The sequence below is a fragment of the Pelodiscus sinensis genome, chromosome 12, assembly GCF_049634645.1.
Source record: "Pelodiscus sinensis isolate JC-2024 chromosome 12, ASM4963464v1, whole genome shotgun sequence".
NCBI classification, from domain to species: Eukaryota; Metazoa; Chordata; order Testudines; family Trionychidae; genus Pelodiscus; species Pelodiscus sinensis.
In genome coordinates, this window is record NC_134722.1 from 22,438,893 (window position 1) to 22,466,336 (window position 27,444).

At 45.3% G+C, this 27,444-nt stretch overlaps 1 protein-coding gene across 5 annotated transcripts in view; it reads right to left on the reverse strand.

Moving 5' to 3' along the window:
* The window catches only part of LRP3 (LDL receptor related protein 3), an 83,488-nt gene that overhangs the window by 32,902 nt on the left and 23,142 nt on the right, over window positions 1–27,444 (reverse strand). For 2 of the 5 annotated variants that reach the window (XM_075940108.1, XM_025180616.2), the window contains exons 1-3: window positions 10,535–10,598; window positions 4,929–4,976; window positions 3,063–3,486 (exon numbers count right to left, since the gene is read on the reverse strand). Coding sequence is in view for 2 of the 5 variants with exons in the window: in XM_075940107.1 (XP_075796222.1) it covers window positions 4,929–4,976; window positions 10,535–10,601 (115 nt within the window). In the remaining 3 variants the exon portion in view is untranslated. Of the gene's footprint in view, window positions 1–3,062; window positions 3,514–4,928; window positions 4,977–10,534; window positions 10,747–27,444 lie in introns of those variants that run through there. The other 3 variants (XM_075940107.1, XM_025180617.2, XM_014569490.3) reach the window with 3 other exon arrangements.

Here is a 27,444-nt window from a genome sequence, read left to right on the forward strand (position 1 = left end):
ATTGTGATGTCAATAAATTTAGACTCAATCATGCAGTCCATACAAAGACAAAATGTCCATTAATAATAACTGGTATTTAAGAATTATACAAATGGTTTCTAGCAATCAGCAACAGATTGATGGAGATGTGGTTATTAATGTGTGTATTTATAGGACTTGTTATAAAGATCACTGAAGTCTAAACATAGCATCTGAAATCAGGAAATTATGGTTTTTAAAGTTTACTTTAGTGTGTGACAGTGTTTAAAGTTTACTTTAGTGCAGGGGTGGGCAATAATTTTTGCCCAGGGGACACTTCAAAAATTTTTGAAGTAGCCCCGGACTACCCCGGAAGAGGTGGGGCCTAAATGGGAAGAGTGGGCCTACCCCACCCCCAGACCATCACCCCAGGTCTGGTGGTGGCGTAGCCCCTTTGCCTCCCCTTCCCACTCGGCACCCATGCCCTGGAAGAGGCTTGGCACGCTCCCCCATCCACAGGACAATCAGGGCCTGGGGGCAGGGGAGCGTGGGAAGCCTCCTCCCGCCCTACGAGGAGCACGTGGCACTTTGAAATGCCGCGGGCTCCTCGCAGGGCTGGGGCAGAGCGAAGGAAGCTTCACGCAGCTCTTCTGACCCCAGGCCCTGATTGGCCTGGGGACGGGGTAGTGTGAGAAACCTCCTTTGCTCTCCCCGCAGCCCAGCGCCATGTGCTCCTGGGAGGATGGGAGGAGGATCAATCTTTTAAGCAAATTCCGAACAAGAATGAGAACAGAGTTTATTAAAAGCCAAGAACAGCCTACATTTCCTGCCTTTAAGATTAGCCACGCAGAACAGTACATCACAGAGAATTGTAGGCCCTAGATAATGCTACATTATTTTCAGAAATGCTGTATTTAAAAGCAAAATCAATATTTAGGACAACAATACTTAATCTTTTATGTTTGTATCCCTTTTTAAAAAACTGTATACAAATATTCTATGCAAATCTTGACATGAGTGATCTGAGGTCAGAGAGCTTCTCTCAAACAGAAATGCATCCTAATAATGTCCTCTATATGGAATACTGAATCAAATCCCTAGTGGAGGCTTACACTGATCAAACTGAATGTAAACAGACACACGGTCTGCTGGCCAGATAAACTGTGTTAGAGTACTTTCCCTGTTACCAAATATTCATGAGGAAGATTGCAATGCATAGTACCATGCACCCATCAGTTTCCCCTTATGTTTATGATCACTATTATACATGGAGTGAATTAATCCATCCACATTATTAGAGGTAAGACACAAACTGCAACCTCTGGCTCAGCAAAAGCAACTGAACCAGAAGAGAAATTCAATCCCATGGGAAGACAGTGTTTACAAAATGAGCTTATACTGGGGGTTCAGCCATGGAAGGGCAATTTTTAACATAAATCTGGCAGAGAATGAACTCTCAAATACTCCAGGAACCTGGCTGTGCCCCTCCTTCACCATGAACATATTTTTTAGAGCTATACTGACCCACTCTCCCTTCCCCACAAACCCCAAGCACAGAAGTGGTTGCAGGTGACTTACTCCACTATAATGCCCCTCTGGGTTAAATTTCTACCATTCCAGTTGCATGGCCAGAAGCCAACAACACCAAGGCTGAGCCAAACCCTGAAACTTCTATGAGCTACAGTATCTCAACATTCCTCATAAAACAAAACCCATCTACCGCTTCCAACTTCTAACCAGAAATAGCATTTTTAAAATGATAATGCCAAGACCTTTTCAATTAAACTAAATCAACAAGAAGCAGTGCAATTCTGAATGAAATAAGTTGTGACCTCACATACAGTATACAGTAATGGATACAGAACAAAAGCCAAACAATCATTCAGGCAGAATACTGACTAGAGCTCAATATTTTTGTTCCAAAAATATTTTTAAATAGTTTTGTAAACTACCCACATTTCTGCTGGTATGTCAAAGGGAAACTACCTTCTCCCATTGCACTCACAACTGCCTTCCAAGCTCCAGTTCTGTTCTGAAAGCATTAAATTGTGCAAAAACTAGCTTATTATGTTATCTTCTGGATACTTCATTCTCCCTCCTACTCTCTCTCTCCTATAGTTTGTCACATTCACTTATTATGTTTTATTTAGATTTTGATTATAACATTTTTGAGCTGGGATTATACATATCTATGAGTCTGAATAGTTTCTCTTAAAATGGGGCCCTGGCCCTTATTAGGATTCAGTGTTACTCATAATAATAGATATAAGTAATAATATTGCCAGGGCTCAACAATTAGTGTAATCTACTCGCACATGGCGAGTAGATTACAAGCCGGCACAGCTGCGCAGCGCGGTCTGCGCATGCGCAGCATGCCGAACCATCCGGCTGGCGAGCAGGGCTCGCCGCCGCTTGGCGAGCCCTGAATATTGCTATTGACTAGAATATTATATCAATAATGAGAAAGTATTATTTGCAGCTCAAGCATAAAACATAAACCTATGGCTCATAACAAAACTTTTGAACTAGGGATGTTAAATATCAGTTAATTGAATAGTCGATTAACCTCATGCATTCTTATTGGTTACTTGACTATTTTATAGTACCCAGGGGCAGGGCCAGCAGCCAGTGAAATCCAGCCCCATTCTCAAGGATCTCCATGCTATTGCCTCTGTATCAGAGGCAGCAGTGTGGGGCGCCAGGTGGGAGCTGGTCCACAAGGGAAGCCAGTTTATAAACCAGCTCCCCTCATGGACTGGCTGACTGTTGCCACCTGCTGCTGCCTTTGTATCAGAGGCAGCAGTGTGGGGTGGCAGCAGCACCTGTCCGGGGTGGGGGTGAGGTGGGAGAGGGAACAGTCTGAGCTCCTGGACCTGGCACAAGCCAGGACTGAGCGGGGATGTCTGCTCCAGCTCCTAATACACTTTAAAAGCAAAAAATTTACTGGTTGGGGGTAAGGGGGAAATGCGTGTAGTCTATAGCATTAATCTATAAACTTTTGCTAATCGGTTAATCAGCTACAGTATTACATCTCTATTTTGAACACAACTGGTCTCAATTTTTTTCAGACCCAGTAATAACTAAATACTTAGCGCCTACATCACCTGTTAAATCTCTAATGAGCTGTACAAGCCTGGAAGTCAGGAGAGAGGGTGTTTATAACTGTGGTTAGCTAATCCCTATCCCTCTGGAGAAGAGGTCCAAGGTTCATTTAGAAGCCAGGGCAGCTGGAGCTCTGAGGCTGATGGCTCTTTCAGGATGAGCCTTTTTCCATGGGGGGCTGTTGTGACCTGTCCAGCTTCTCAACAGATGGGATGACAGGAGTTGCATCTTCACAGCTGCAGTTTCCATTTTGGGTCCAGTGACCAGAAGTCTCTGTACCCTAAAAGCACCTCATGATCAGAATGCAGGGAAAAATGCTTCACCACATACACTTGTATTCTCTTTGGTCTCAGGTTGCTCCAGTCATATTCACTTCCCATTAAGCCTTCCTGCTCACCAAGAGATTCAGGCAGCTGCTCAGGAGGCCTGGAGAAAACATCAGAAATCTGGAATCTTCCATGGAAATTAAGAGAATCAATGGATCAGTGTTAAACTATGTACACTGTGTGAATACGTGGATTCATTACAAGTAGTCTGAAGCCACAAGTGAAACACTCGAGAATACAGTTGTCTAGTTTCCTGGCCACACAAGCACGGTATACAGGATTTAACGTATTACCTAGCTGTGATGCTGGTCAGACACATACCCATCTTGCACAAAACTGAATAAAGTTTGCTTAGAGGCCCCCCACTTAGCATTTCTAGATCTTCTTGTATTTTCAGAGAATGTAAATACAGGAGGCCCCCGACTTGAGACCACCCAAGTTCCGACCCCCCCGCACTTACAACCATTTTTGTAAGTGCGGAAGGGGCTGGAAACCCCCGACTTACGTCCTCGGCCCGCATTTACAACGGCGCACGGTGCCTATTGTAAATGCAGGTTCCAGTTACGACGCCCCCGACTTGTGACACTTCCCCCCCCCCCCCCCCGAACCAATCACGTCGCAAGTCGGGGGCCTCCTGTACATACGTGAGTTTCATGGCTTCCCATTTTCTACAAAAACATAACATTGTTCAATGCAGTGTCGATGTACCTGTGTTAATCCCAGGATATAAGAAGAGATAAGGTGGGTGCGGTACTGGACCACTAACCCAGTGATTCAGAAGGGCCCAGGGCTTCCAGTTGCTGCTGCTATGGGAGGAACAGCAGCGGTGGCCGGAGCTTTTGGCCTTTTAAATCACTACTGCACAGCGTGCTCCAGGTGGTTCTGAGAGTGGGGGGGGGGGAGTGAAGCACACTCCAAGTGGCGCTATTAACCTGCCCCTTCTGCCCAAGGTCCAGCCCCTTTCAGGAATGCAGAGTCTCCTCCCCTCCCTCTCCCCTCCCTCTCCCCCCCCCCCCCCCCCCCGCACTTTGCCCAGAGGCCTGTCATGTCTGTCAGCTCCCCTTGTGAGGTAATACTGGACCAACTTCTCTTGCTGGATCAGAGCATTGAGGCTACCTACAATATGGGACACAGGAGTGTTTAACCTTATATTTAGTTTGAACACTATGGTTACCTTCCCCAGACCTGAAGAAGAGCTCTCTGTGAAACTCAAACGTTTGTCCATACGACCAGCAGAAGTTGGTACAATAAAATGTAGTTTCTCTCACTGATATTTTCAGGGGAAAAAATCTTAATGTGTATTTGCAAACAATCTCAAGCTTAAAGTTTTGTCTAGGAAAGCAATGTCTATTTTGGTGAAGTATTATACTCATCTAGAGATTTAAACTTTTCAAACAAGAACTTTCTAACAATACATTGTTAAACTTTTTCTCTGAGTCATCCAGTTTCAGCAACAGCATTATCTGGATGGGGGGAATGGCAACATCATCAAAATAGGAAGAACCGCAAATGCTTGGAGGAAATAAGATAAACATCTCTTACCTAATGAGGTAACAGCACTTTCTATTTTCCCAGTTAGGAAGAGATTCACTGTGTAAGATACAAAAAATAGCATTCATTATAGAGTTAATTGGCATGAGGTAGCAGTTAGCTATCAATTTTTCTAAGCCTTTGCAGTGATACTTGTGCTGCATTCTTCAAACAAGAACTTTGTTTATCTATACTGAGAATTCGCATAATTTACTATTCTTCTGATATCCAGAAAACAAGAAGTTAGATGTCTGTCAACTACTCTATGAAGAGAATCAATTGCCAATCTACTTTTAAGTTATCTTCTATAGGTTATTTATTACACTAAAAACATGCATAACAACAGTTGACCATTTCACCCGTTTCAATGTTGGAAATTAATTATTATGATACTATTTTAAAGTTTGGCCCCCCTATTTAAAGCAAAGTTTATTCCTTACCAACAAATGTCACTCTGTAGAAGATTTTGCCAAAGCCAACACACCATTTATTCAATGCCATTATAGAGGTATAACAAAAAAGAGATGAGTGCTAATCATGAGAGATATGGAGATACCTGCCGCTATCCCACTGCAAATTACTCCCCAACCGATCTTCATTTTTCAAAGTCTCACTTCACCAGAAAATGTTTCAGAATACAGGATGAGAAATAGCGATTCACTAAAGACATTAATTAAATGTAGCAAAGGGTACAGCAACAGACTGACATTACAGTAAATGAGGCACCTGCTTCATTAATAAGGGGGTTTCACTAGTCCTGACTACCCTTTGGGACAGTTTTCTATAACCCACATACAATGCCCAGACACTATAGTGACAGGTGCATTAGAAACACTGAAAAATAGATATGATCAGAAAATTCTCAAACTTTCTTCAACAATATCCCTTCTGAATGCCCACTTTGAAGTACTTTGGAAAATAAAACCAATCATAAAGCTTTTATGATAAAAGGATTTATTGACAAAAGTGTAATAAAAACAACATGAAGAACAGGACTTGTCTCCTTCTCAGACAGCCACTTGGGATGCTGCACCCAACTATTATTTGTACTGCAACAGAATCTAGCGGTCTTAGACTTGGAGGAGGGCCATACTGTGCCAGGAACTGTACAAACACAGAAGAAAAAAATAGCCCTTGGTCAAAAGAGCTTACAAAACAATTAAAACAAGCATAACAGAAATATTAAATACTTAACAAAGGGTACTGCAAAGGCCAGCCAATGGGACATGCTGCTAAGCATAGGTCTACACTGCAAATAAAAAAACAAGATTGGCCCATTTCATTACAGTGCAGACTTCAGGGCTTGGGCTGCATCCTATGTTTGGGGACCAAGCTCAGGCTCAGCCCAAACTCCGAAGTCTTCACTCCAATGAAAAAGCCCCACAGCCTGACTCCCACAAGCCCAAACCAGCTAGCTTAGGCCTGCTGAAGGTATCCAACTGCATTCTAGACATACCTTAGTTGCCAATTCAAATCCAGTCACCACTGCAGCAGAGCAGTTCAGTACCCTGTATCAAACAGTGGTGTTTTTTGTGGACAGCAATTCACACTGAAAAACCACCACTGATCACACTAATTAGAACACTTTTCACCCTTGTAATCAAAAGTCCAAAAGCTAGCTAGACCCTCACTGATTTCAGCTGACTATTGACTACCTCAAGGGAGAGATCCATAACAACTGAAGATAGAAAGGGACCCTAACAGAAGACTAACCACACAAAACTGCAATTGTTGTGATGGTGATATTATGATGAACACAGCCAAGAGAGAATATTGGTGACAGGGAGAGCGAAGCTCTGAAGCAATAAAATGATCTTCAGTGCTTTCTAAATATCTAAAAAGGATTGCACATTTTAGTAAAATATGTGGGCAGGAGGGCAACTGAATAACAATGTTTGTGTATTCTGTGTCAGAAATAGAGCTGCAGATTTGTATTATTAAGCATTAACATTATCTTCAAAGTATTTTAATAGCATTAATAGCATAAATTTTATTACATAATTAATGTACAGTAACATATGTAATACTGTGAAACTAATAACATAATCACACAGCATTAGCGTACTGTGATATGTTGGTAAGTATATCTTAGGGCAAGTCTGTAGTAATCTATTAAAGCTCACTGATGCTCAGCTCGAGTATGGCACTTAGTCTGGTATTTCCCAGCTTGCTCTCACTCGGTCATATTCCTATCTAATCAGATCTGCCAGTGTCATCCACTCATCAGTTCTTCTATCCACATCACACAACTCTGTTCAGATTTTCCTGGTCTCCACAGGTCAGAGTACCTCTCTGCTTCTCATGAAATGTTTTCATAAGAAAGCTAGTCTACAAGCACAGAGAATCTAATAGGCAAACTGAAGATAGTCACTGCCCACTCAGTTGTAGGGTGACTCAATGCCAATCTCAGGAAAAAGCTGACAGATTTAGAGACTTAGCTCAGACTCCTTAGTGATTGAACAGTAAGGGTCGGTCTCTGAGTCTACTACAACCGGGATCACACTGTCGTGATCAATCCACCAGGGTCAATTTAGTAAAGGCCTGTTAAAGGCTCGCTTGGACGTTGACTCCAGAATGAGATGAGTAAGGGGAGTCAATGGGAGAGCTTCTCCCATCAAACTAGTATAATATGGATCCTGCAGTAAGTAGATCTAAGCTATGACGACTTGAGTTACACTGGGAGTTGTTATCTGTAGACAGTGCTCAACACAGAGATGGTTCAGCTGACCTAGTGTCACATGACTGCTTGCTGGAGATTATATAAAAGAACGCTCCTAAACTGGTCTTGAAAAATGAGGATTCAAATAATTTTATGAAGGAAGTCTCTTGGATAGGGCTTAGCCAAAGACCTATGTCTCTGGAAAAGGCTACCCAAAGGAAGGGTGTGTCCTCTATCTTCCCAGCTTGTTGAAGGCTAGAAAGGATTTTGGTGGCTGAGACCAAGAGTTCTGAGCTGCTTTGCTTTCATTTCAAATTAAACTATCATTATAAATAGGGCCTTGGACTGAACTGTAGTTTGAGTTTTATTTTACCTTTCCCAAATGCACAACCAGTACATAACTTCCAATGTCCCTTTCCTTCTTACTGAAGGGACCACATTAAGTCAAACTGCCTTCAGTTAGGTTGTAGCTGTGCAAACTTACATGCTGTCACAAACATTAGAGGCCTAGAAGAAAACACTCACCTATACTGGCTTCTAGTGGTCTCATAACACTGGAATCCTTAAAAGTATGGGTATAGAAGATAAACTGCAAGGAAAATAGCGCATAGGAAGATCGATAGACTCATGGGATGAAAAAGGGGAGCTGGAAAAAACAAGGAGTCACAGTTTTCCCAGTCCACAGTAAGTGGGCTTGTATTGCATGCAATAAGTTTATTGTATAGGCTATTTTGTTGCTTCAGGGCATAGTCTTCTGAGGTGCTAAAAATCTGCAGCTTCCAATGAGCTCTGTCTTTCAAGATGAGGACTTTGGATTGGAAAATAGCTCTTATCAACTTCTGCTTTGACGCCAAAAAACTTTTCACCTCTGGTACAAAACCAAAGATACAGAAGTCAATTATGGTTCAACATAAAATGAATCCATTATAAGCGATATTCCTAGGGATGTCTGCACAGCAGCTAGGAGGTGTGATTGACTCCCATCTGGGGTGGACATCCATATTCCAGCTCTGCACCAGCTACTGCATTAAAAATAGCAGTGTGGCCAGGGCATTAGGGATGGCAGCTCAAGTTAGTTTGTTGAGTACATACCATGGGGAGTGGATAGAATTATACAATGCATTTTTACAATTAGTATTATTTACCATTAAGGATTCCTGGAAGTTAGTATTAGTTTATTATATTAGCAAATAAGGTCTTTTTTTAAAAAAAAAATACTATTTATTTTGATAGGACATCATAGTTCAAATATATGTCAAGATAACTAAGTATCAAAACAGTTTAGAACATAGGGTCAGTTACCTGGGCATGGGCAGGCAGCGCTATGGACATTAATGGACACACAGGCATTTTGGGCACTGGCAGCCAGCTATGCACAAAAGCATCTAAAATAAGTAACTATGTATTCTGCATTTGAATTCCCAGAAATTAAAACTTGCTATGAAGTAGAGATGAGAACAGTTGCTCCAGGCAGAAGGGAAAGAGGAAGGGAAACAGAAGATGATGGAGTAAGAGAAACTGTCAACTACTACTACTACTATTAAACTACTGCTATTTTTAATCTGTCAACCAGATGAGAGCTCTAGCCCAGTGGTAGTTGGTAGGAACCTCTGATGATAGGACTGTAACTGTTGCAGAATTAGTGATACCTTCAACATGTCTCACAAGAGTTAGACCAGGGTATGGATTATGAAAAAGTGGCAATTATCCAAATATTGGTAAACTTTCTAAGCATTATGTAATGTTACAGTGATAGTTTTGAAGTCAAGAGGAATTGCAAAGTTAAAACCTTAGTAAATGTTATACAAATTTTATATTTAGCCATCTTGACAAGCTCCAATGTCTGTGCCAAGTTTTAGTACACAGGAAGTTATGTTATAGAGATGTTATAAACCACTGGTATTTAAACAGAAACTCGAATAGAGCCAGAGATTTTGCACTGTGTGCTTCACTAACAACAGAGTATCAAACTCATAATGTGTTATGAGCTTTTTCCTTTAAGCTATTAAATATATGTATTTTGTTAAGAAGTTTGCACACATAGAGGTATGTTGAAATAAATAACACCTAACATTGGTTATAAAAAGTGTTATGTGTTTATGTGGTTGCAGCAGCATTAGTAACCTTTGTAAGAATATTCCGTTTTTCTTGGTAGTGGCATTTTTGTAAAGCACAGAACACACACAATAAAAAATGCTATTAAGGGAAACCATGCTGACTTATTTGTAAACCATAAACAAGCCCCAAACCACCCACCTTGCTTACACAGTAACTATACTGCTAACTTCCAAGAAATAACCTCTAGCTACTGCAAACTAGACTGAAAACAGGGGCACAGAAATCTGTGCAGAAACAGAAAACACAACTGAGAACAAATGCAGTCACACCAACCTGGCCCAAGCTCCAGGAGACACGTCATGCCCCACACCAGGTACAGCTGATCCCATTTCAGTCTGCAGTCTCCTTGCACGAAGTACAGACACTAGCACTGTGCCCAGCGCGTCTGGCAGCGATTTGCGATCAGCATGTCTACCTGTCCCTACCCAAGGCATTCATCCATGTCTGCCCACACCCCAGGGGCATGCACGGCCATGTGCCCACCTGTGCCCTGTGTGCGCCCATGCCCAAGCTGCAGTCAGAGCTTTCTGCCAGTGCCCAAGGTGTCTCCGTGTCCTTCAATGCCCAGAACACACACAGGGCAGGCTGGCAGGGCGCTGGGTGCCTGCCCATGACCAGGGTGCCCATACGGCTCCCTGCCTGTGCGCAGCTATCATAGGGCTACCTGCGCCCAAAGTGCCACCCATGGCCAGGGCACCCATGTGCCCGTCACGCTCCGGCTCCGCATCCACCCAGCGTGTGTCCATCCCGCAGCTGCCCGGGCTCCGCACTAGCGCCCTTCTCTCCCGGCTGCGGCTCGGCAGGGGGGTGGAGAGCGGCGGGGGGAGGACGCTGCACTTACCCAGGCAGATGGCGGTGAGCGGCACCAGTGCGCCCTGCCGGAGCTCCGCGGCCGCCGCCTTCTCCATGGCGGGTCCCCGCTGCCGCCTGCCCTTCGCCGGGGGGGGAATCGGCCGGGCTCACCCGCCTCTCCTCTACGCCCAGCCCGCAGCGCGGCAGCCCCGGGGCGCCCCTGCAGCCCGACGGGCCAGTGGAGGCGCCGGAGCATCCCGCCCCTGGCGCAGCCCCATGGCCGGCCCGCGCGCCGCTCGGGGCAGGTGGAAGGGACACGGCGCTGCGCCGCCGCCGCCCACGTGACGCGCTCGCTGTGCAGCTGCGGCGGCCGAGGCTGAGGGGAGCTGCGCGCGCGGCCGCCCTTCGCTCCCGGGCGCGGCGGCGGCTCCCAGGCCGGGAAGCGGCCCCGCGGCTGTAGCCGGAGATGGGGCTGGCCGGGGCGGCAAGCGAGCCCTTCCGGTGGCTGCGGGCAAACCCGCCACTCCGGGAGGGAGCTGAGCCGAGCCTGCAAGCCAGGGACTGGGGGACCCCTACAGATGGGGGGGGGGGCTGAGCCTACAGGGAGCGGAGTCCCCTATAGACACGGGGGCAGCGCCTGCAGGAAGTGGGGACCCCATAGACGCGGGGGGCGAGCCTGCAGGAGTGGGGTCCCTTATAGACATGGGGGGGCTGTGCCCACAGAGACTGGGGTCCTCGGACAGGGAGGGCTGAGCCTACAGGAAGTGGGGACCCATAGACACTGGGGGCTGAGCCTGCAGGGACTGGGGGAACCTCAGAGGCACTGCGGCTGAGCCTTCAGAAATTCGGGGACAGATACCGGGGTAGAGATTGGGGACCTGCAGAGATCTGGGGGGAGTGAGCCTGCAGGGATTGGGGGACACCCAGACACACAGGTGCCTGAGCCTGCAAGTTCTGGAGATATCCCCCAAGGTGTGTGTTATAGTAGCATTCAGGGGCTTCAAGCCCTCAGTGTGCTTTGCCCTGTACAAATGCAGGGTAAGAGATGGCTGCTAGCCCCAGAAAGCCCCCCCCCCCCCCCCCCAGGTTATAGATAACATAGATGGGAATTATTCTTACCAACCCTGCCAAGGGAGAGGAGGAGCTAGAAGCAAAACATTTCTCTTCCAAGCCAGGGGTAGGATCCTGTGTCACAAAGAGCAATTGCACCTATATTCCCCGATGGTGATCCCTCCCGCCGTATTTCTTCAGCTGAGCCCCATATTTCTCCCCATTGTGACCAGGGGATCTTTAAAGGCTCTACAGTTCCCTACATACATTGTAATATTCCCAGCAAGCAAAACTTGCTACAAGATCAGCATCTATACTTCGATTTGTCTCCAAAGGCTATGCCCACTCTTGTAAGCTACTACTACATAGAGCTTTTGAGGCAAGCAGATGCCAAGTGAAAACATTATAGAGAAAACACATTAATGACACTAGAAAAGACTACTCATGCTAAAAAGCTTAGCAGAATCACTCTTTTTCCAACTTTAAAACCCACATCTGGGATTTCTCATGGTTACATGTTCATAAGAACCAGAAACCAGGCTGTGCAGAGCAGCTGTTTTTTTTATACAGCTCATGCCTTTGATCTTGGCCATTGGTCTCTCTGGGATCCCTCGAATTGAGTAAGATTTCCCCTTGGACGCCTATAACTGATAAGCATGAAGATGAGAAATTAGGCCAATTCTGGCAAGGACACTCTCTTGCAGTGGCTTCATGTGAGGTCTCTATCTCCATCGGCATGTGTGGCTGAGCATGTTCCTTTCATCAGGCTGTCTGATCTTCATGGAGACAATGCTTGATCTCAAAGTGTTGGGCACCGTTCTTGATGGTGGTCCTCCATGTTACTTGATTCTTCACCTGCCTCTCCTAAGTGTCAGTTTCAATGTTACACTTTACCAAGGTGTTCTTAAGGACATCTCTGTAGTGTTTCCTCTGCCCGTCCATGAGACCTCACCCGTGTCCTCAGCTGAGGCCTTTGGTAACATGTAATCAACACAGACTTTCCTCAGAGTATAGCTTCAAAAGGCTGTAGTTTTGCATAACGACTGGAGTAATTTGCATTAATTTCTCCCTATGGAATCCCTAGGAAATTCACTTCACACGCAATTGTCCCAAAAAGTCCATACTTGTCTGGCACATTAGCCTTTTGAATCCCTCTGTCTCACTATCACATCTTTCTCCTCCAGAGCTTACATACAATCTCAGCTCATAAGAGCTGAGATCCAAAGATAGTTAAATTTATTCAATAAGATCTCATGAGGTTATGACAGGAAATATTGGTCACACACCCCTGCATTTTTTCCTGCAGCTCCACCCCTACTTTAACCACAGCATAGGGGTGGCTTTTGCACATACATGCACCGTAGAGACAGATGTGACCAAGGGCAGATTAATATATGGAGAACAACTTTCTAGGATATCTAAGACTTCAAGCAGTGGCACCTCCTAGTGACTGATTGGTTTCATGGAGGAGAACCTAAGATAAATTCTTTCAATCCAAATAACCCAAGTTGCCGCTTTGTTTCAAAGTTTCCTTGCTTTGCTGACATTTTGACCCTGTATTTGAGATCTGCTTAGCAATTAAGATATAAGGTGTCATTAGGATTAAGTTAATTATGATTTGAAAACTGAACAAATTTAGGATTTGGAGCCAGAAGGTTTTCAGAGATGTGCTGTTACTCATCAGCAGAATATTAAAAATGCTGATTCAAATTCTTATGTACACTGTTGTTGCTAGAATGCAAGTTAGGGCTGAATTTGATCCTACATGTTCCCTTGAAGACATCCCTCATAAATTATAGGTATGCACTGAAAGTTTCAACTTTGTAATTTTCTCTATATCACTAAAAAATCATCATCTGATGAAGTGGATTTTATCCATGAAAGCTCATGATACTGTTTTTGTTAGTCTCTATGGGCACGTCTACACAGCAGGGCTAAAGCCAAAATAAGCTACGCAACTTGAACTACGTCAATTGCGTAGCTTAAGTTAAAATAGCTTATTTCAACTTTTGGCACTGTGTACACAGCAGGAAGTAAGTCCGAGATAGAGCACTCTTGCTCTGACTTCCCTTATGCCTCATAAAATGAGGGTTACAGGAGTCAGAGTAAGAAGTCCTTCAGCTCAACATTATTTTGACATGATGTCAAAATAACTGCTTGCTGTGTAGACATAGCCTACTGGTTGTTTAAAAAAAATATTGCATTTTACATTCTCTGATTAGTTCACATTAATGTTATCAGATTTGTTAAGTATATGGTACACCTATTTAGAACACAGTTGAAACTGGCCCCACATTACACATATTCTGATCGATATAACACAGAAGTGGGCAGTAATTTTTGATGGCGGAGCCTCTCCAAGAATTTGATAAACGGTCAAGGATTGCGTTCTTCCATATTAATGGAGGAGGTGGGGGGTCTGGGATGGAGGTTGAGTGCAGAAGGAAGCTTAGGGCCTGGGATGGAGTGCAGGTGTGGGTTCTGGGAGAGGATACGGGTTTGTGTGCAGGAGAGGATTTTGACCTGGAGAAAGCGTGTAGGAGGGGGTGCAGAGTCTGGGAGGAGTTTGTGACCAGGGGCACAGAGTGCAAGATAGAGTGTGGGGTCTGGGAGCGGATATGGGTATCAGTGCAGGAGAGGATTTTGACCCGGAGAAAGGGTGTAGGAGGAGGTGCAGAGTCTGGGAAGAGTTTGTGACTAGGGGCACAAAGTGCAACATAGGATATGGGGTCTGGGAGGGGATATGGGTATCAGTGCAGGAGAGGATATTGACCTGGAGAAAGGGTGTAGGAGGGGGTGCAGAGTCTGGGAGGAGTTTGTGACTAGGGGCACAGAGTGCAAGATAGGGTGTGGGGTCTGGGAGGGGATATGGGTATCAGTGCAGAAGAGGATTTTGATCTGGAGGAGGGGCATAGGAAGGGGTACACAGTCTGGGAAAGAGCTGTGACCTGGAGCAAGGGTGCAGGGGTTTGAGTTGTGAGCTGTGAATTGGATGCAGGGTCTGGGAAGAGGTATGGATGCAGGATAGGGATGTAAAATCTTGTTTAATTGGTTAACTGGTTAAACATATTGGTTAACCAGTTAACTGATTAAAGGGGAGGTGGGCGGGGGGCTGCTCTAACCAATCTGTATGCAAATATACTCTTCCCCTTCTTTGGTGGAACCCAACATTGCTTAGTAGTCCTTCCTCCCAGAACAACATCCCATGGTCAATGATGCCAAAGGTTTCCAGCATCACCCATCCACCCAGGCAGGTATTCAGCTCCAGGATGCATCTGTCTCTGCCTGAGTCCCAACTACTGACTAGAAGGATGAAAGAGAACAGCACTTGCCAGGGCACCCTGCAGGCAGGGGCTATTTATCCAAGCTAGAGCAGTCCTGCCTGCAGGTGCTGTTCTCTTTCATCCTTCAGGTGCCTTGGCAGGTGCTGTTCTCTTTCATCCTTCTAGTCAATAGTTAACCAGTTAAACATTTACATCCCTAGTGCACAAATGGGGTGCAGAGGGTTTGGGTTATGTGGGGCAAGGGTGCAGGAGAGGCAGCAAACAGTTGAGAGAGGGTGCAGGCTCTGGCCAAGTGGTACATATCTTAAGTGGCTCCCTGCCAGCAGTCCAGTGGGAACATCAGGCAGGTTCCCTGCCTTCCATGCTTCCCCCCCTCCCCTCCCGCTCTCTCCCCCTCCGACGCTCAAAGTGACCAGCTGTGGGGCCATGTGTTCCCTGCGCACCATGAGCTAGTGGAGGGCAGGGCACAAATGTCCCACACCGCCTGAGCCGCAAGCCCCAGGCAGCTCCCATTGGCCAGTTTTCAGCCAATGAAAGCTGTGAGATTATGCTGGGGGCAGGGGCAGTGTGCAAAGCCCCCCCATCGGTTCGCAACCTGCAGAACATATGGCCCTCCACAGCTAGCCATTTTGAGTGGTTTGGGGGTGTGATAGACAGAAAGCCTGCCTGAAGCTTCCACTGGGCCATCCAGCATTTTGGCAGCCAGGCCATGTGCATTTTGTCTGCTCCTGATATATTATTTTTCTGCTTGTTTACTTGCACAATCAACATTATGGAACAACCCATGATACTGAAAAGTTCCTAAGATTGTACTAGATTTTCCACTAAAAATATAATTTCTGAGTTAATAGTTCTCACTAACCTGTGACATGAGTGAATATAACTAAAATATAATGTTTATTAGAAGGAATATACAAGATAATACATGTTTAAGCAGGGAATGAGATACTGAAGTCAAGCTGAGGTGTTTGCTAACTGTAAATGCTATCTATTAGCAGCACAAGCAGACAATATGACTGCATTATAATTCTTTGAAGGGCAAAAGAATTAAGCAACAAACTTCTTGTCCAGTGATATTTTTGAAAGTTTTCTGCTCCTGCAGACTTTAAATTGCCATCTTCTTGCAGGCCAAGCTTAGGTGAAGCACACTGTTCAAGAGTAGATTCAAAAGTAAATAATTATTCAGAATGAGGCTAAAACTCCTATAATTGGAAGATTTAGGAATGTTGAAAAGGAGGAATCTGATTGGCCATGCACAAATTATCCACTTACTCACATAAATGACCTGTTTGATGTGTAGGTGCCCACATGTTATTTCCAGATTTTCACATATATAGTAATCATACATTTTATGCAAAAATGCATACTCAATCCTGGAGGACTGCCCCATGCTGTCAAAAAGGAGTCAGTGTAATTTGTAAAGGAAAATACTTATTTTTTTCTATGCTGACATGCTTTGTGTGTGTTACATCTGTACAAACCCGTTAATTATTCAAATGTGTGATCTTCACCCACCCCTAATTCAAGAGTGTAATTTAAACAAATTACTCCATCTATTAAAAACAACAACAACCAATGTTTACATATTTCTGCACTGAAAATATTACAATGGGTATTTTTTAAATAAAACTGTTTTGATGGTACCGAGATAAAACCTACTCTGTAGTTTGTTTAAAACAGGTCCAGGGGCCAAATGAAGCCCCGGCTTGTCAGGCCTCCCCCCAGCTTTGGGGAGCCAGCCTTTCCACTGCCCACCGTGGAACTTGAGCACACAAAATCTGCTAGGATGTGCTGCCCTAGGCTCTGGTGTGCAAGAAGAATGTGGGAAGTGTCTTTCTCCTCCTCAGTCAGGGACCATGCCAGTGAGGGTGGTTCTTTGTGTGTGTATGTGTGTGTGTGTGTGGTTCTTTTTGTGTGTGTGGGGGGGGTGTGGCCCTGGCCAATTTTTCTGTGGGTCAATGGTCCCCGACTCAAAATACGTTCCCACCTCCTCGCCCTCTGGTTTAAAATGAGGACACTTGGCATAGTTTTGAAAAGAGATGTAGCCTGCCTGGGAACAACAGGAAAAGGTTAAATAAATTAATGGAGAAGAAGGGACTTGGTAACAACAGGAAATAAAAGGACCCAATGACAGAATAGTAAGAGATGCAAAAAAATGGAAGAGCAAGATTTCTGCTTTTTTTTTTTAATTAACACTCCAAATTGAGGCTATAATGATATATTTGGGTTTCAGGGGAATCCATATCCTACATGAGCTTAACACCTGCATTTTATGCTCGAAACCTCTTGGTAACATTACATATACAGGTTGAACCTTTCTGATCCAGAACTCTCTGGTCTGGCAACATCCATGGCCCAGCAGGAGCACGGATGTTGCAGGACCAGAGAGCAGCCTGGAGGGCCAGAGGCCTGGGGGCAGGTCCAGTGGCTGGGGTAGGGAGCCCCGCCAGCTAGGGAGTGGGGCCAACAGCTGAGGGCAGGAAGCCCTGCCGCAGCTGGAGTGAGGTCAGCCAGTCAGAGATGGGCAGCGGCGAGGAGAGGAGCCTGGCCAGGGGTTGGGAGCCCCACTGGCCAGAGTGGGGCTGGTGGCCCACAGAGGAGTCCCACTAGGGGCAGCAGATCCCAGCAGACACTCTGGAGGTAGTGCAGTGACTGAGGCCACGGCCAAGAGAGCACCAGGAGAGCCCAAGGCCTGACCTCCTCTGATCTAGCGAATTCCCTAGTTTGGGACCACTCACATCCCAAGGATGTCTGACCACGGAGGTCCAACCTGTACTGTCATTCAATTTGCTATCATTCTACATATTAATGTGTGTATTCAGAATCTCTTATCTATAGTACCCTACTCGACTGGTAAATTAACCTCAAAGAGAGGCAGCAGGGAGGGGAGGGGAGGGGAGCAGGAGCTCCCGCTCACACAGTTCCCCGCTGTGCCTCTCCCTTTGAAACGTACAAGAGCCAAGAAATGTACAAGAGCCGCTGGTGGCTCTTGTATGTTTCAAAGGCAGAGATGCAGCAGGATAGTGAGAGTCCCCTTATCAACTAATTGCGTAGTCGATGGAAATTCCATTAACTACTCAATTAGTTGATTAATAAAAATTTAACATACCTAATCTATATTGCTTGGTTCCAATGTAGTCAGACAGGTATTAGCAATGAATCCCTTTAACAGTTTATTTTTATACCCCTTAACAAACAAGTAATATCATTGCCAATTACTGATTTCAGCTTAAAATCAATTTGAGACAATCTTCTTATTTTCAGACTTAACCCAGGCAAAATTCACTGCTGCTTTTTTCCCAAAGCCTTTCCTCTCTTATCTTCTCCCCACCACCACAATCTCCTTGCTTACAGCAGAACAGTGGCAATGTTTGCGTTTGTTTCCTGTCTACTAAATATTGGAGAGAGTTTGTCTGATTGTTCAAGAACTCCTAACAGTAAGAGCTAGGACCACCAAAATTGGTCTACAGCTTCCTCTTATCATACTGTAAACAAGGTAAGGGTTTGGCTGTGCCAGGAAAATAGGATGAGCCTGGAATAGGATTGTTTCTCATAAAACCATACAGAAATGAGAATCACCAGACAGGTGAAAGAGGCTGGCTGGGGGTACACGTCCCTCACTCCCTGTCTGGGACTACCCCAGCCCTGAGTCTCCCACATCCCAGGTGCCCTTTAGGAAAGCTGGGGGGGCTGAAGTCTCCCCCACCCCCAGGCTCTTACAGGGACATTGCTGGCTGTGCCTCTTCATCAGGGAGTGAGGAGAAAGTGCAGAGTTCACTGCATTTCTCACTCTGACTGGGGAGCACAGAGGGCAGATAAACACAGACTTGCTCCAGCTGGGGGACATGAACCCTCCTCTGGCTGCACCCACTGGAACTGCAGCAGCTATGAAGAGGCACTTGTCACTTGGCTTCAAGCTACTGCGGTGAGAGAGGGCCGGGGTAGTCCTCTCTCCCAGGGGCAGCCTGCATGCTGAACTCCTCATTCCCGAGCAATGATCTAAATAAAGAATGTACATTTTCATGTTATTTTCAAAAAACCAAAAATTAGTTAAGGACCCAAGCAATGCTGGGTAAATCTTCTAGGGTACGTCTACACTACAACGTTAATTCGAACTAACTTAGTTCGAATTAGTTAATTCGAACTAAGCTAATTCAAACTAACGGATCCAGATTAAAAAACTAGTTCGAATTAGCGTTTTGCTAATTCGAACTAGCATGTCCACATTAAGTGGACCCTGAACAGAGGTTAAGGATGGCCGGAAGCAGTGCCGGCAGGGCATCAGAGGAGGACTTAGAGCGTGGAGATGCTGTCTCAGGCTAGCCGAGGGCTGCACTTAAAGGGTCCCGACCCCCACCCCGGACAGACAGTTCTCAGGGGTGCCCCACTTGCAAAGCAGTCCTGGCTTGGATTGCCCGGAGTACCCACACTGGGCACATCACAGCACTCGGCCATCAGACCGGCTGCACTTGCCGCAGGCTGCCATCTGGGGAGAGGGGACAATTGGGGGGCTGCAGGAGAGCTTCCACCCCCAGAAGCCCACAGAGCCAGCCCAGTCCTCCCCATCGGGGGCGCATACCCCATTCCTCCTTCACCTCCTTCCACTTACCCTTCCCTAGCCCCTCTTCTTGATATACAAAATAAAGGACAATTGTGTTCAAAAATTGAATCTGTCTTTATTGAACAAAACTGGGGGAGACTGGGAAAAGGAGGTGGGAGAGGGGAAGAGAGAGGGTGGGAGAGGGGAGGGCAACTAAAATGATCAGGGGTTGGGAACAGGTCCCATATGAAGAGAGGCTAAAGAGACTGGGACTTTTCAGCTTAGAAAAGAGGAGACGGAGGGGGGACAGGATAGAGGTCTCTAAAAGCAGGAGTTGGGTGGAGAGGGTGCATACAGAAAAGTTCTTCATTAGTTCCAATAAAGAAGGACTAGAGGACACCAAAGGAAAGGAATGGGTAGCAGGCTTCAAACTAGTAACAGAAAGTTGTTCTTCACAAAGCAAAGAGTCAACCTGTGGAACTCCTTGCTGCAGGAGGCTGTGAAGGCTACAACTAGAACAGAGTTTAAAGGGAAGTGAGATCAAGTCATGGAGGTTGGGTCCCTGGAGTGCTATTAGCCAGGGGGTAGGAGTGGTGTCCCTGCCCAAGGTTTGTGGAAGGCTGGAGAGGGATGGCACGAGACAAATGGCTTGGTCACTGTCTTTGGTCCATCCCCTCTAGGGTCCCTAGGGTTGGCCGCTGTCGGAAGATAGGCTACTGGGCTAGATGGACCTTTGGTCTGACCCAGGACGGCCATTGTAAGCTCAGGGCTCAGGGTCGGGGGTCTCAGTGGACCACCTTGATTTTCATGCACACCTGCTCCTGGGTGGCCAGGCTGGCAGCTCTCCTGCCCTAGACGGCCACTTTCCTGTGCCTAGTGTGGAGGTCGTGGGCGAGGTCGACGATGTCCGCACTAGACCAGGCGGGTGCCCGCCTCTTGCGGTCCCGGGCAAGCTCCCGAGAGCCGCCAGCCTGGTCCCGGGAAGAGGGGGAGGGCTGGGGGGCATCAGGTGGCTGGCTCAAGCCGTGCCAGGTGCAGGGTCTGCTGGCTGGGTGCTGGCAGGCTTGCACCTGGCACGGGCACCGTAGCCAGCCCGTGCCCCTTTAAGGGGTCTGGGGCCGGGAGGGGGGCAATAGAATTTCCCTGGTGTTGGCCAGAGTGGCCACCAGGGAAAGCTGGGTAGGACTAGCCTCCCACTAGTTCGAATTAAGGAGCTACACACCCCTTATTTTGAACTAGTAAATTCGAACTAGGCTTAATCCTCGTGGAATGAGGTTTACCTAGTTCGAACTAAGCGCTCCGTTAGTTCGAATTAAATTCGAACTAACGGAGCGCTAGTGTAGCGCCTATGAAAGTTAGTTCCAACTAACATCTGTTAGTTCGAACTAACTTTGTAGTGTAGACATACCCCTCGTTATTAATAAAGTAAAAGCTCCAGTTACTTTTAGAACCATACATCCTTACCTTACCACAAATGACACAACTTACCTATTCTCACAGCTTTCACTTACTTGCTGATGTAACCTTTTCCCTGCAGGCCACAACCTATAAGGTGAAACTGTTATATTCTTAATCATACTTAAATTCTTTAACTTTATACTTATCCTACAAATCATAACACATTTTATACAACTACATTCTTCCTAAACAGAGAATTCTTTCATTTTAACAGGACAATGATTGCAAAATCATTTCTACCTGGGTTCCGAGGCAGTAATTTTTAAATTATGGGTCTGTGGCAGCAATAATAGAACATGTCATAAAAGAGTTGTTCTTCGGTGAGTCTATTATTTTAATTAAAAGATGTGTCTAGTCACCTCTACATTCTGCATTAATTATTTTTATGATAATTGTGAGTAAAGTGCATCTCTCATTTTAAGAAAAAAACTCCTTGCTTTTTTTTTTTTTAAATTATAGTAAAACAGACATGACAGAAATAAAAATATTCATTTGCTTATTAACTTTATTAGAAATCATCTTATCACTAAGTCCTGGTCTACACTAGGGTGTTGTTTTGAAAAAACTCTCCTTAGGTTGAATTTATAAGTGGAACTACCACACCCGTTATTTCAAAATAATGGGCCGCTTATTTCAAAATCTGTACTCCTGCTTTCCTCAGGTAATAACACTAATTTTGAAATACATGTTGTACCTGCCTTAACTGGCAACATCCCTGGTCCAGCATGGATCACATTTGTTCCTGGACCACAGAGCCTAGGAACAGGGAGGTCTGGCGACGGGGCAGGAGTGCTGTAGAGGCACCAGCAATTCAGCCGGGAGCCCAGTGTTGGGGTGTTCTGGAATGGGTGGCATGGTGGGAAGTTCTGGCCCCAATGTCAGCCATGGAGCTCCAGTCCCGGTGGTGGTGAGAGAGCTTTGGTCCTGGCCACAGAGCTCCAGATCTGGCCCCATTTTGGCTCCAGGCACCTGGGAAACTCCAGCCCCAGCCCCAGCGACATCCAGGGACCTCTGGCTCTGGCTGTACTGCTCCGGCCCCAGCCGCAGAGCTAGGCAGCTGCGGAGCTCTCTCCCCACTCCAGAGCTCAAGCTGTGGTGCTCTGGCTCTGGCAGCAGCGAGGCCAGCAGCATTTAGGGAGCCCCCAGGAGGCCTGGCACAGCAGCTGGGGCAGGCTAGCACCCTAACCCAGTGGCAGCACAGGCCAGGCAGAACAGGTCCGGCAAATCCCCTTGTTCAGGACCAGCGAGGTACAACCTGTAGTTATTTTGAAATAGCATTACTGTGGACACTCCGGTGCTGCTAAGTCAAGTTAGTGTGTCCACATTAACAAAGTCTGCCTTGGACTAATTTCAACGCTTCCGCATAGTGGGGACACGCTAGTTCAATTTTGTAAAATTGGGAGTTAAGTCGAATTAAGTTATTTTGAAATAGTTTACTAGTGTAGACATGCCCTAAATTATTAATGAGACAAAATTCCACTTGTCTGCAAACCGCTTTCAGACTTTGGAGTTTAAATAAACCGTTTTGAAAGACTAACTCCTAAATTGCAGTTATATTTTTGTGCATACAAAATTCATTTTCATATACAAATCAAATAATTACATTAGCAAATTGATATTTGAATATGACCATATTGTAATTCTCCTTTCTGCTACAGGCCTTCATGTCTGAGTCAATAACAGATTCATCTTTTGAAGATAGATGTTAGAGTGCATGTTTTCTGGCTTATAGTGAGATCCTAGATATTCAGAATTCTGCAAAAACAGCTGCTGAAGTCACGGTTGCCAGGATAGTATTGTAATGCAAAACCTTGAGAAGGAAGAAGAGTAAAGCAAAATAGGAGGGGGCTTTAAGAAGGGGCAGGAGTTTAAGAAGGGCTCAGATTAAGAAACTGTTAACTTACAATAACTGCAATTCTTTGAAATGTGATGCTGATGTAACCCTACTGCCAAGAAGAGCCAACAGCAACCAGGGCTGGATTCAATATCTAGAGGTTCTTTTCCATTGATGCAACTCAGTACTAAGGATGCAAGCGACTAATCGACTATCCGATAAGCAAAATCTTATTGGATATTCAACACACTAGTCGACTAGTTGCTTCCGCCCCCGCCCCCGCCCTCCTCCTTGCTGCCTCTATCACAAAGAGGCAGCAAGAGGGGGAAGAGGAGAAGGTGCTGGGGGGAACCGACTTAAAAGCTGGTTCCCCCCAGCTCCAGCTCCAGCTCCATGGGAAGGGGCAGGGTCACAGCAGCACTTCCTCTTTGAAATGTACAAGAGCCCCAGCAGGGGCTCTTATGCATTTCAAAGATTGAAATGGCACGTGGAACCTGGGGCCAGTCCCCCGCTGATCTTGGGCTCCATGTGGCGCTTCCACGTTGAAATGTACATGAGCACCGGGGGGGGGGGGGCGGGGGGCTCTTGTACATTTCAAAGATTGAAACGCCGCATGGAACCTGGGACCAGCGGGGGACTTAAGGTTGGCCCCAGGCTCCATGCGGTGCTTCCTGTTCCTTCACTAATTCGCTGGGCTGTGTGGCTCAGGGGAAAGTGCTTGGGGGAGGGAGTGGAATGAGGGGTGGACAGGGCATGGGGAAGAAGTTACCCAGCCCCTCTCCAAACCCCTCCCCACACACACACACTCCAGGAATGGCCCTGCTCTTAGTAACTGTCAGCTCTTTGTAGGCCAGGCAGGAACCCTGTACCACCTCAAGTGATTTCAGCTCTTTGGATATTTAACATAACAAAAGCGATGAGGAGTCCTGTGGCACCTTATAGACTAACTGAAGTGTAGGAGCATAAGCTTTCGTGGGCAAAGACCCACTTCGTCAGATACATGCATCTGACGAAGTGGGTCTTTGCCCACGAAAGCTTATGCTCCTACACTTCAGTTAGTCTATAAGGTGCCACAGGACTCCTCATCGCTTCTGCAGATTCAGACTAACACGGCTACCCCTCTGATACTTAACATAACAAAGATGCCCCTAATGCTATTTAGCTCTTTCTTTAAATGGTGGGAGGAAACAAGTTAAACCAATCCAAGGAAAATCCTTTGGAAAGGTTTTCAGCCTCCTTACTAGGACACCTGTCCTTCCCACCCTTTACTTTCACAAGGCCCTGGCAGTGTTTCCTGAAAGCTGAGTGCATGGGCAGCCACCTAAGAGAAATTCAAATGCGACCCAGCTGATTAGCAGAGTGCTCACAGGGTCCACAGCCAGCGGTATATGTTTATAATGGTGGTGCACCTCTCCACATGCTTCAGTGCACATAACAAAATTTATTCTGCACATGGATGGAAAAGATTAGAGGGAAGATTGGGCCCTGGCATTTAAGCCCCTGGCTTAACAAGGCTCCCTGAAGGGTGACCTCCCCTTATTTGGACAAAGTTAAGCACAGTCCTGCTTCCCTGTAATCGCACAATAATTACAACACAGGTAACCACATTTCCCTACCCCTACAGTCAGTACTAAGATAATTTGTAACCCAACACCTGCCAAAGTTGATCACTTTGACACCCCTCTATTTGCTGAATAGCTAAGCAGAACAGGAGCAAACTGTATTTACATAAACACACCCAAAATCGCTTCCCCTTCCAGCTAGCTGTCAGGGAAGCGTTCATTCAAACCCTGCTTACACTGACATGTATTCCAAATAGGTGTGCAAGCACTCTGGCACTGCAGAATTTTGCTCAGCTGTATCCAGGCCCACTAATTGAGGGGATAAAAGGGACAGTTGCCCCAAGCCCTTTAAATTGCCACAGGGAGTGCTGTGTGCTCTGAGGGCTGCCTGGGTAGGGAAGGGCCAACATGACATGGTCTGACATGGTCTGAGCAGCACTGCAAGATGGCTGCCCCCAACTCCATCCCTTCTGCCCGAGGTCCCCTTCCAGGAGCATGGAGATGGTTCCATCCCACCTTGCCCAGAGTCCCAGCAAGTCTGTTAGAACATAAGAATGGCCATAATGGGTCAGACTAAAGGTCCATGTAGCCCAGTATCCTGTATGCTGACAGTGGCCAATGCCAGATGCCCCAGAGTGAATGAAAAGAACAGGTAATCATCACATGATCCCTCCTCTGCCACCTATTTCCAGCCTCTGACAGAGTATCCAGAGATGCAGCATGTGAACCTCATGCCTGTAACTCCTGCACTGGTTATATGAGACGGTGTTTTCTGACCCTCTCAGTTACTTTGCACCAAATGTGCACAGCATGCACACATCTACTTGGAATACATGTCTGCCTCTGCTCAAAGAAGAACAACACCTTCTGGGGGAGGGCAAAACTGGAATTTAAACCATTTTCTTGTGACAGAGCAGCACACACCCAAACTCTCAGGAAACAAATGCAGATTACCTTCACTCTGCATGGACTGTGCTCAACGGAATCATGTTCAGTCTTTTCTCCAGCATGATTTAAACACCACGCTCTAACATAACAGTAAAACAGTAGTCTAAGTCTGAATTGTGGCTGCAAAATATTTGTTATTTTAAAGCCAACACAGTCTCTTTTATACAATTAAAATGTGTAATATGGACAAGGTTCTTGGAGACCATTAAGAGAAGATAAATCTACTGAAAATTCTGGCAGTATAGCCACATGCATTCATTTGTTTTCATGCTTATGACTCCCTCACTCACCATGATAACAAAAATAACCTGTATTTTTAAGGAGAAAACATTTTTATTTATGAGATCATTTTTATTGAGCGTGAACATTTGACAGTGCAAGTTATTTTCTTACAAAATTAGGGTCAGTGAGGGTGTCAGAGAAAATAATGCAGCAGAACTGAAGCAACAGATTATGGGTTACCAGTAATATATTGTAAGATGTCATAGCAACAAGTTCAGGCCTGATTCTGTTCATGTGAGTCATCATACTTACTCTGCCTACTTTACAATTCTATTAGATTCCCCACTTCAGAGCCTTATATATTTAGTTTTTATTGTTCAGTGAAACTTGAATTTCTCATTTAATTCTTTTTCTTGGGATTCATTCAGGTGAGGCTCTTCTAATCTAAATGCATAGTATTGACCGTCACAAACTTCTTCAACACATTGTGCTCTCTCTTGCTAAATTAGTCTGAGGAAATAACACCTGTTGTGTTTTGCACATAAGATACAAGTCTGAAAACCCAAATATGACTGCTTTTTTAAAAACACTTGGTAATATTAAAGACAAGTTGGTCAGAATACAATTTATAAATCATAGAATCATAGGACTGGAAGGGACCTCGAGAGGTCATCGAGTCCAGCCCCCCGCCCTCAAGGCAGGACCAAGTTCCGTCTACACCATCCCTGACAGATGTCTATCTAACCTGTTCTTAAATATCTCCAGAGAGGGAGATTCCACCACCTCCCTTGGCAATTTATTCCAATATTTGACCACCCTGACAGTTAGGAATTTTTTCCTAATGTCCAATCTAAACCTCCCTTGCTGCACTTTAAGCCCATTACTCCTTGTCCTGTCCTCAGAAACTAAGAGGAACAAATTTTCTCCTTCCTCCTTGTGACACCCTTTTAGATATTTGAAAACCGCTATCATGTCCCCCCTTAATCTTCTTTTTTCCAAACTAAACAAGCCCAGTTCATGAAGCCTGGCTTCATAGGTCATGTTCTCTAGACCTTTAATCATTCTTGTCGCTCTTCTCTGTACCCTTTCCAATTTCTCCACATCTTTCTTGAAATGTGGCGCCCAGAACTGGACACAGTACTCCAGCTGAGGCCTAACTAGTGCAGAGTAGAGCGGCAGAATGACTTCACGAGTTTTGCTTACAACACACCTATTGATACAACCTAGAATCATATTTGCTTTTTTTGCAACAGCATCACACTGTTGACTCATATTCAACTTGTGGTCCACTATGACCCCTAGATCCCTTTCCGCTATGCTCCTTCCTAGACAATAAAGTAGCGAACTATTTATCTCAGCCTCACATAGTATATTGTTGGGTTTTTTATTATTACATACATTTATGTGCCACTCATTTACTACATTATCTGTTTGTAATTTATAATATTTATGTTTAGTAATGGCCAACCCATCTCTAAAAAGAAAGCAAATTCTTTATGACTCTCTGCATCCAATAGTTTCACACTATACCTATCAGCACCTATCATGCATAGGTCATTACCAAACTATTCATAGATTATTATTCTTTTGTCCTAGTTTAAGAACTGAATTATCCATGTGTGACAGAATGAATGGAAACACTAATAATTCACACTCACTGTGTGAAACAGGCAGAGAGTAAATGTTATCAGGTAGGTATGCCAAACAACTCGGTCAAGGTGACACATAACTAATGGAGAAATATTCTCATAAAGGTCAGCAATTTATCTGTACTTTTTGTGAAGAAATTAAACTAAAATGCTATTATTAAATCTTTTCAGTGTGATATCCTGAATATTCAATCTAGGTTAGAATTTATTATTAAGCAGCCCAGACTTAAATTAGCAATTACTTTAGGGCAATTGCTTGAAAAAGTTTAATTTCTCCCTTGAAAGATTTCAATTGTCTTTATTAATTGTTACTCAGGAAGCATAAATCAATATAATTTTTAGTACTTATAATTTACCTAATCTTTATACACTCGAAGGCCTGCCTAACTTGCTCTATGACTGATGTACATCA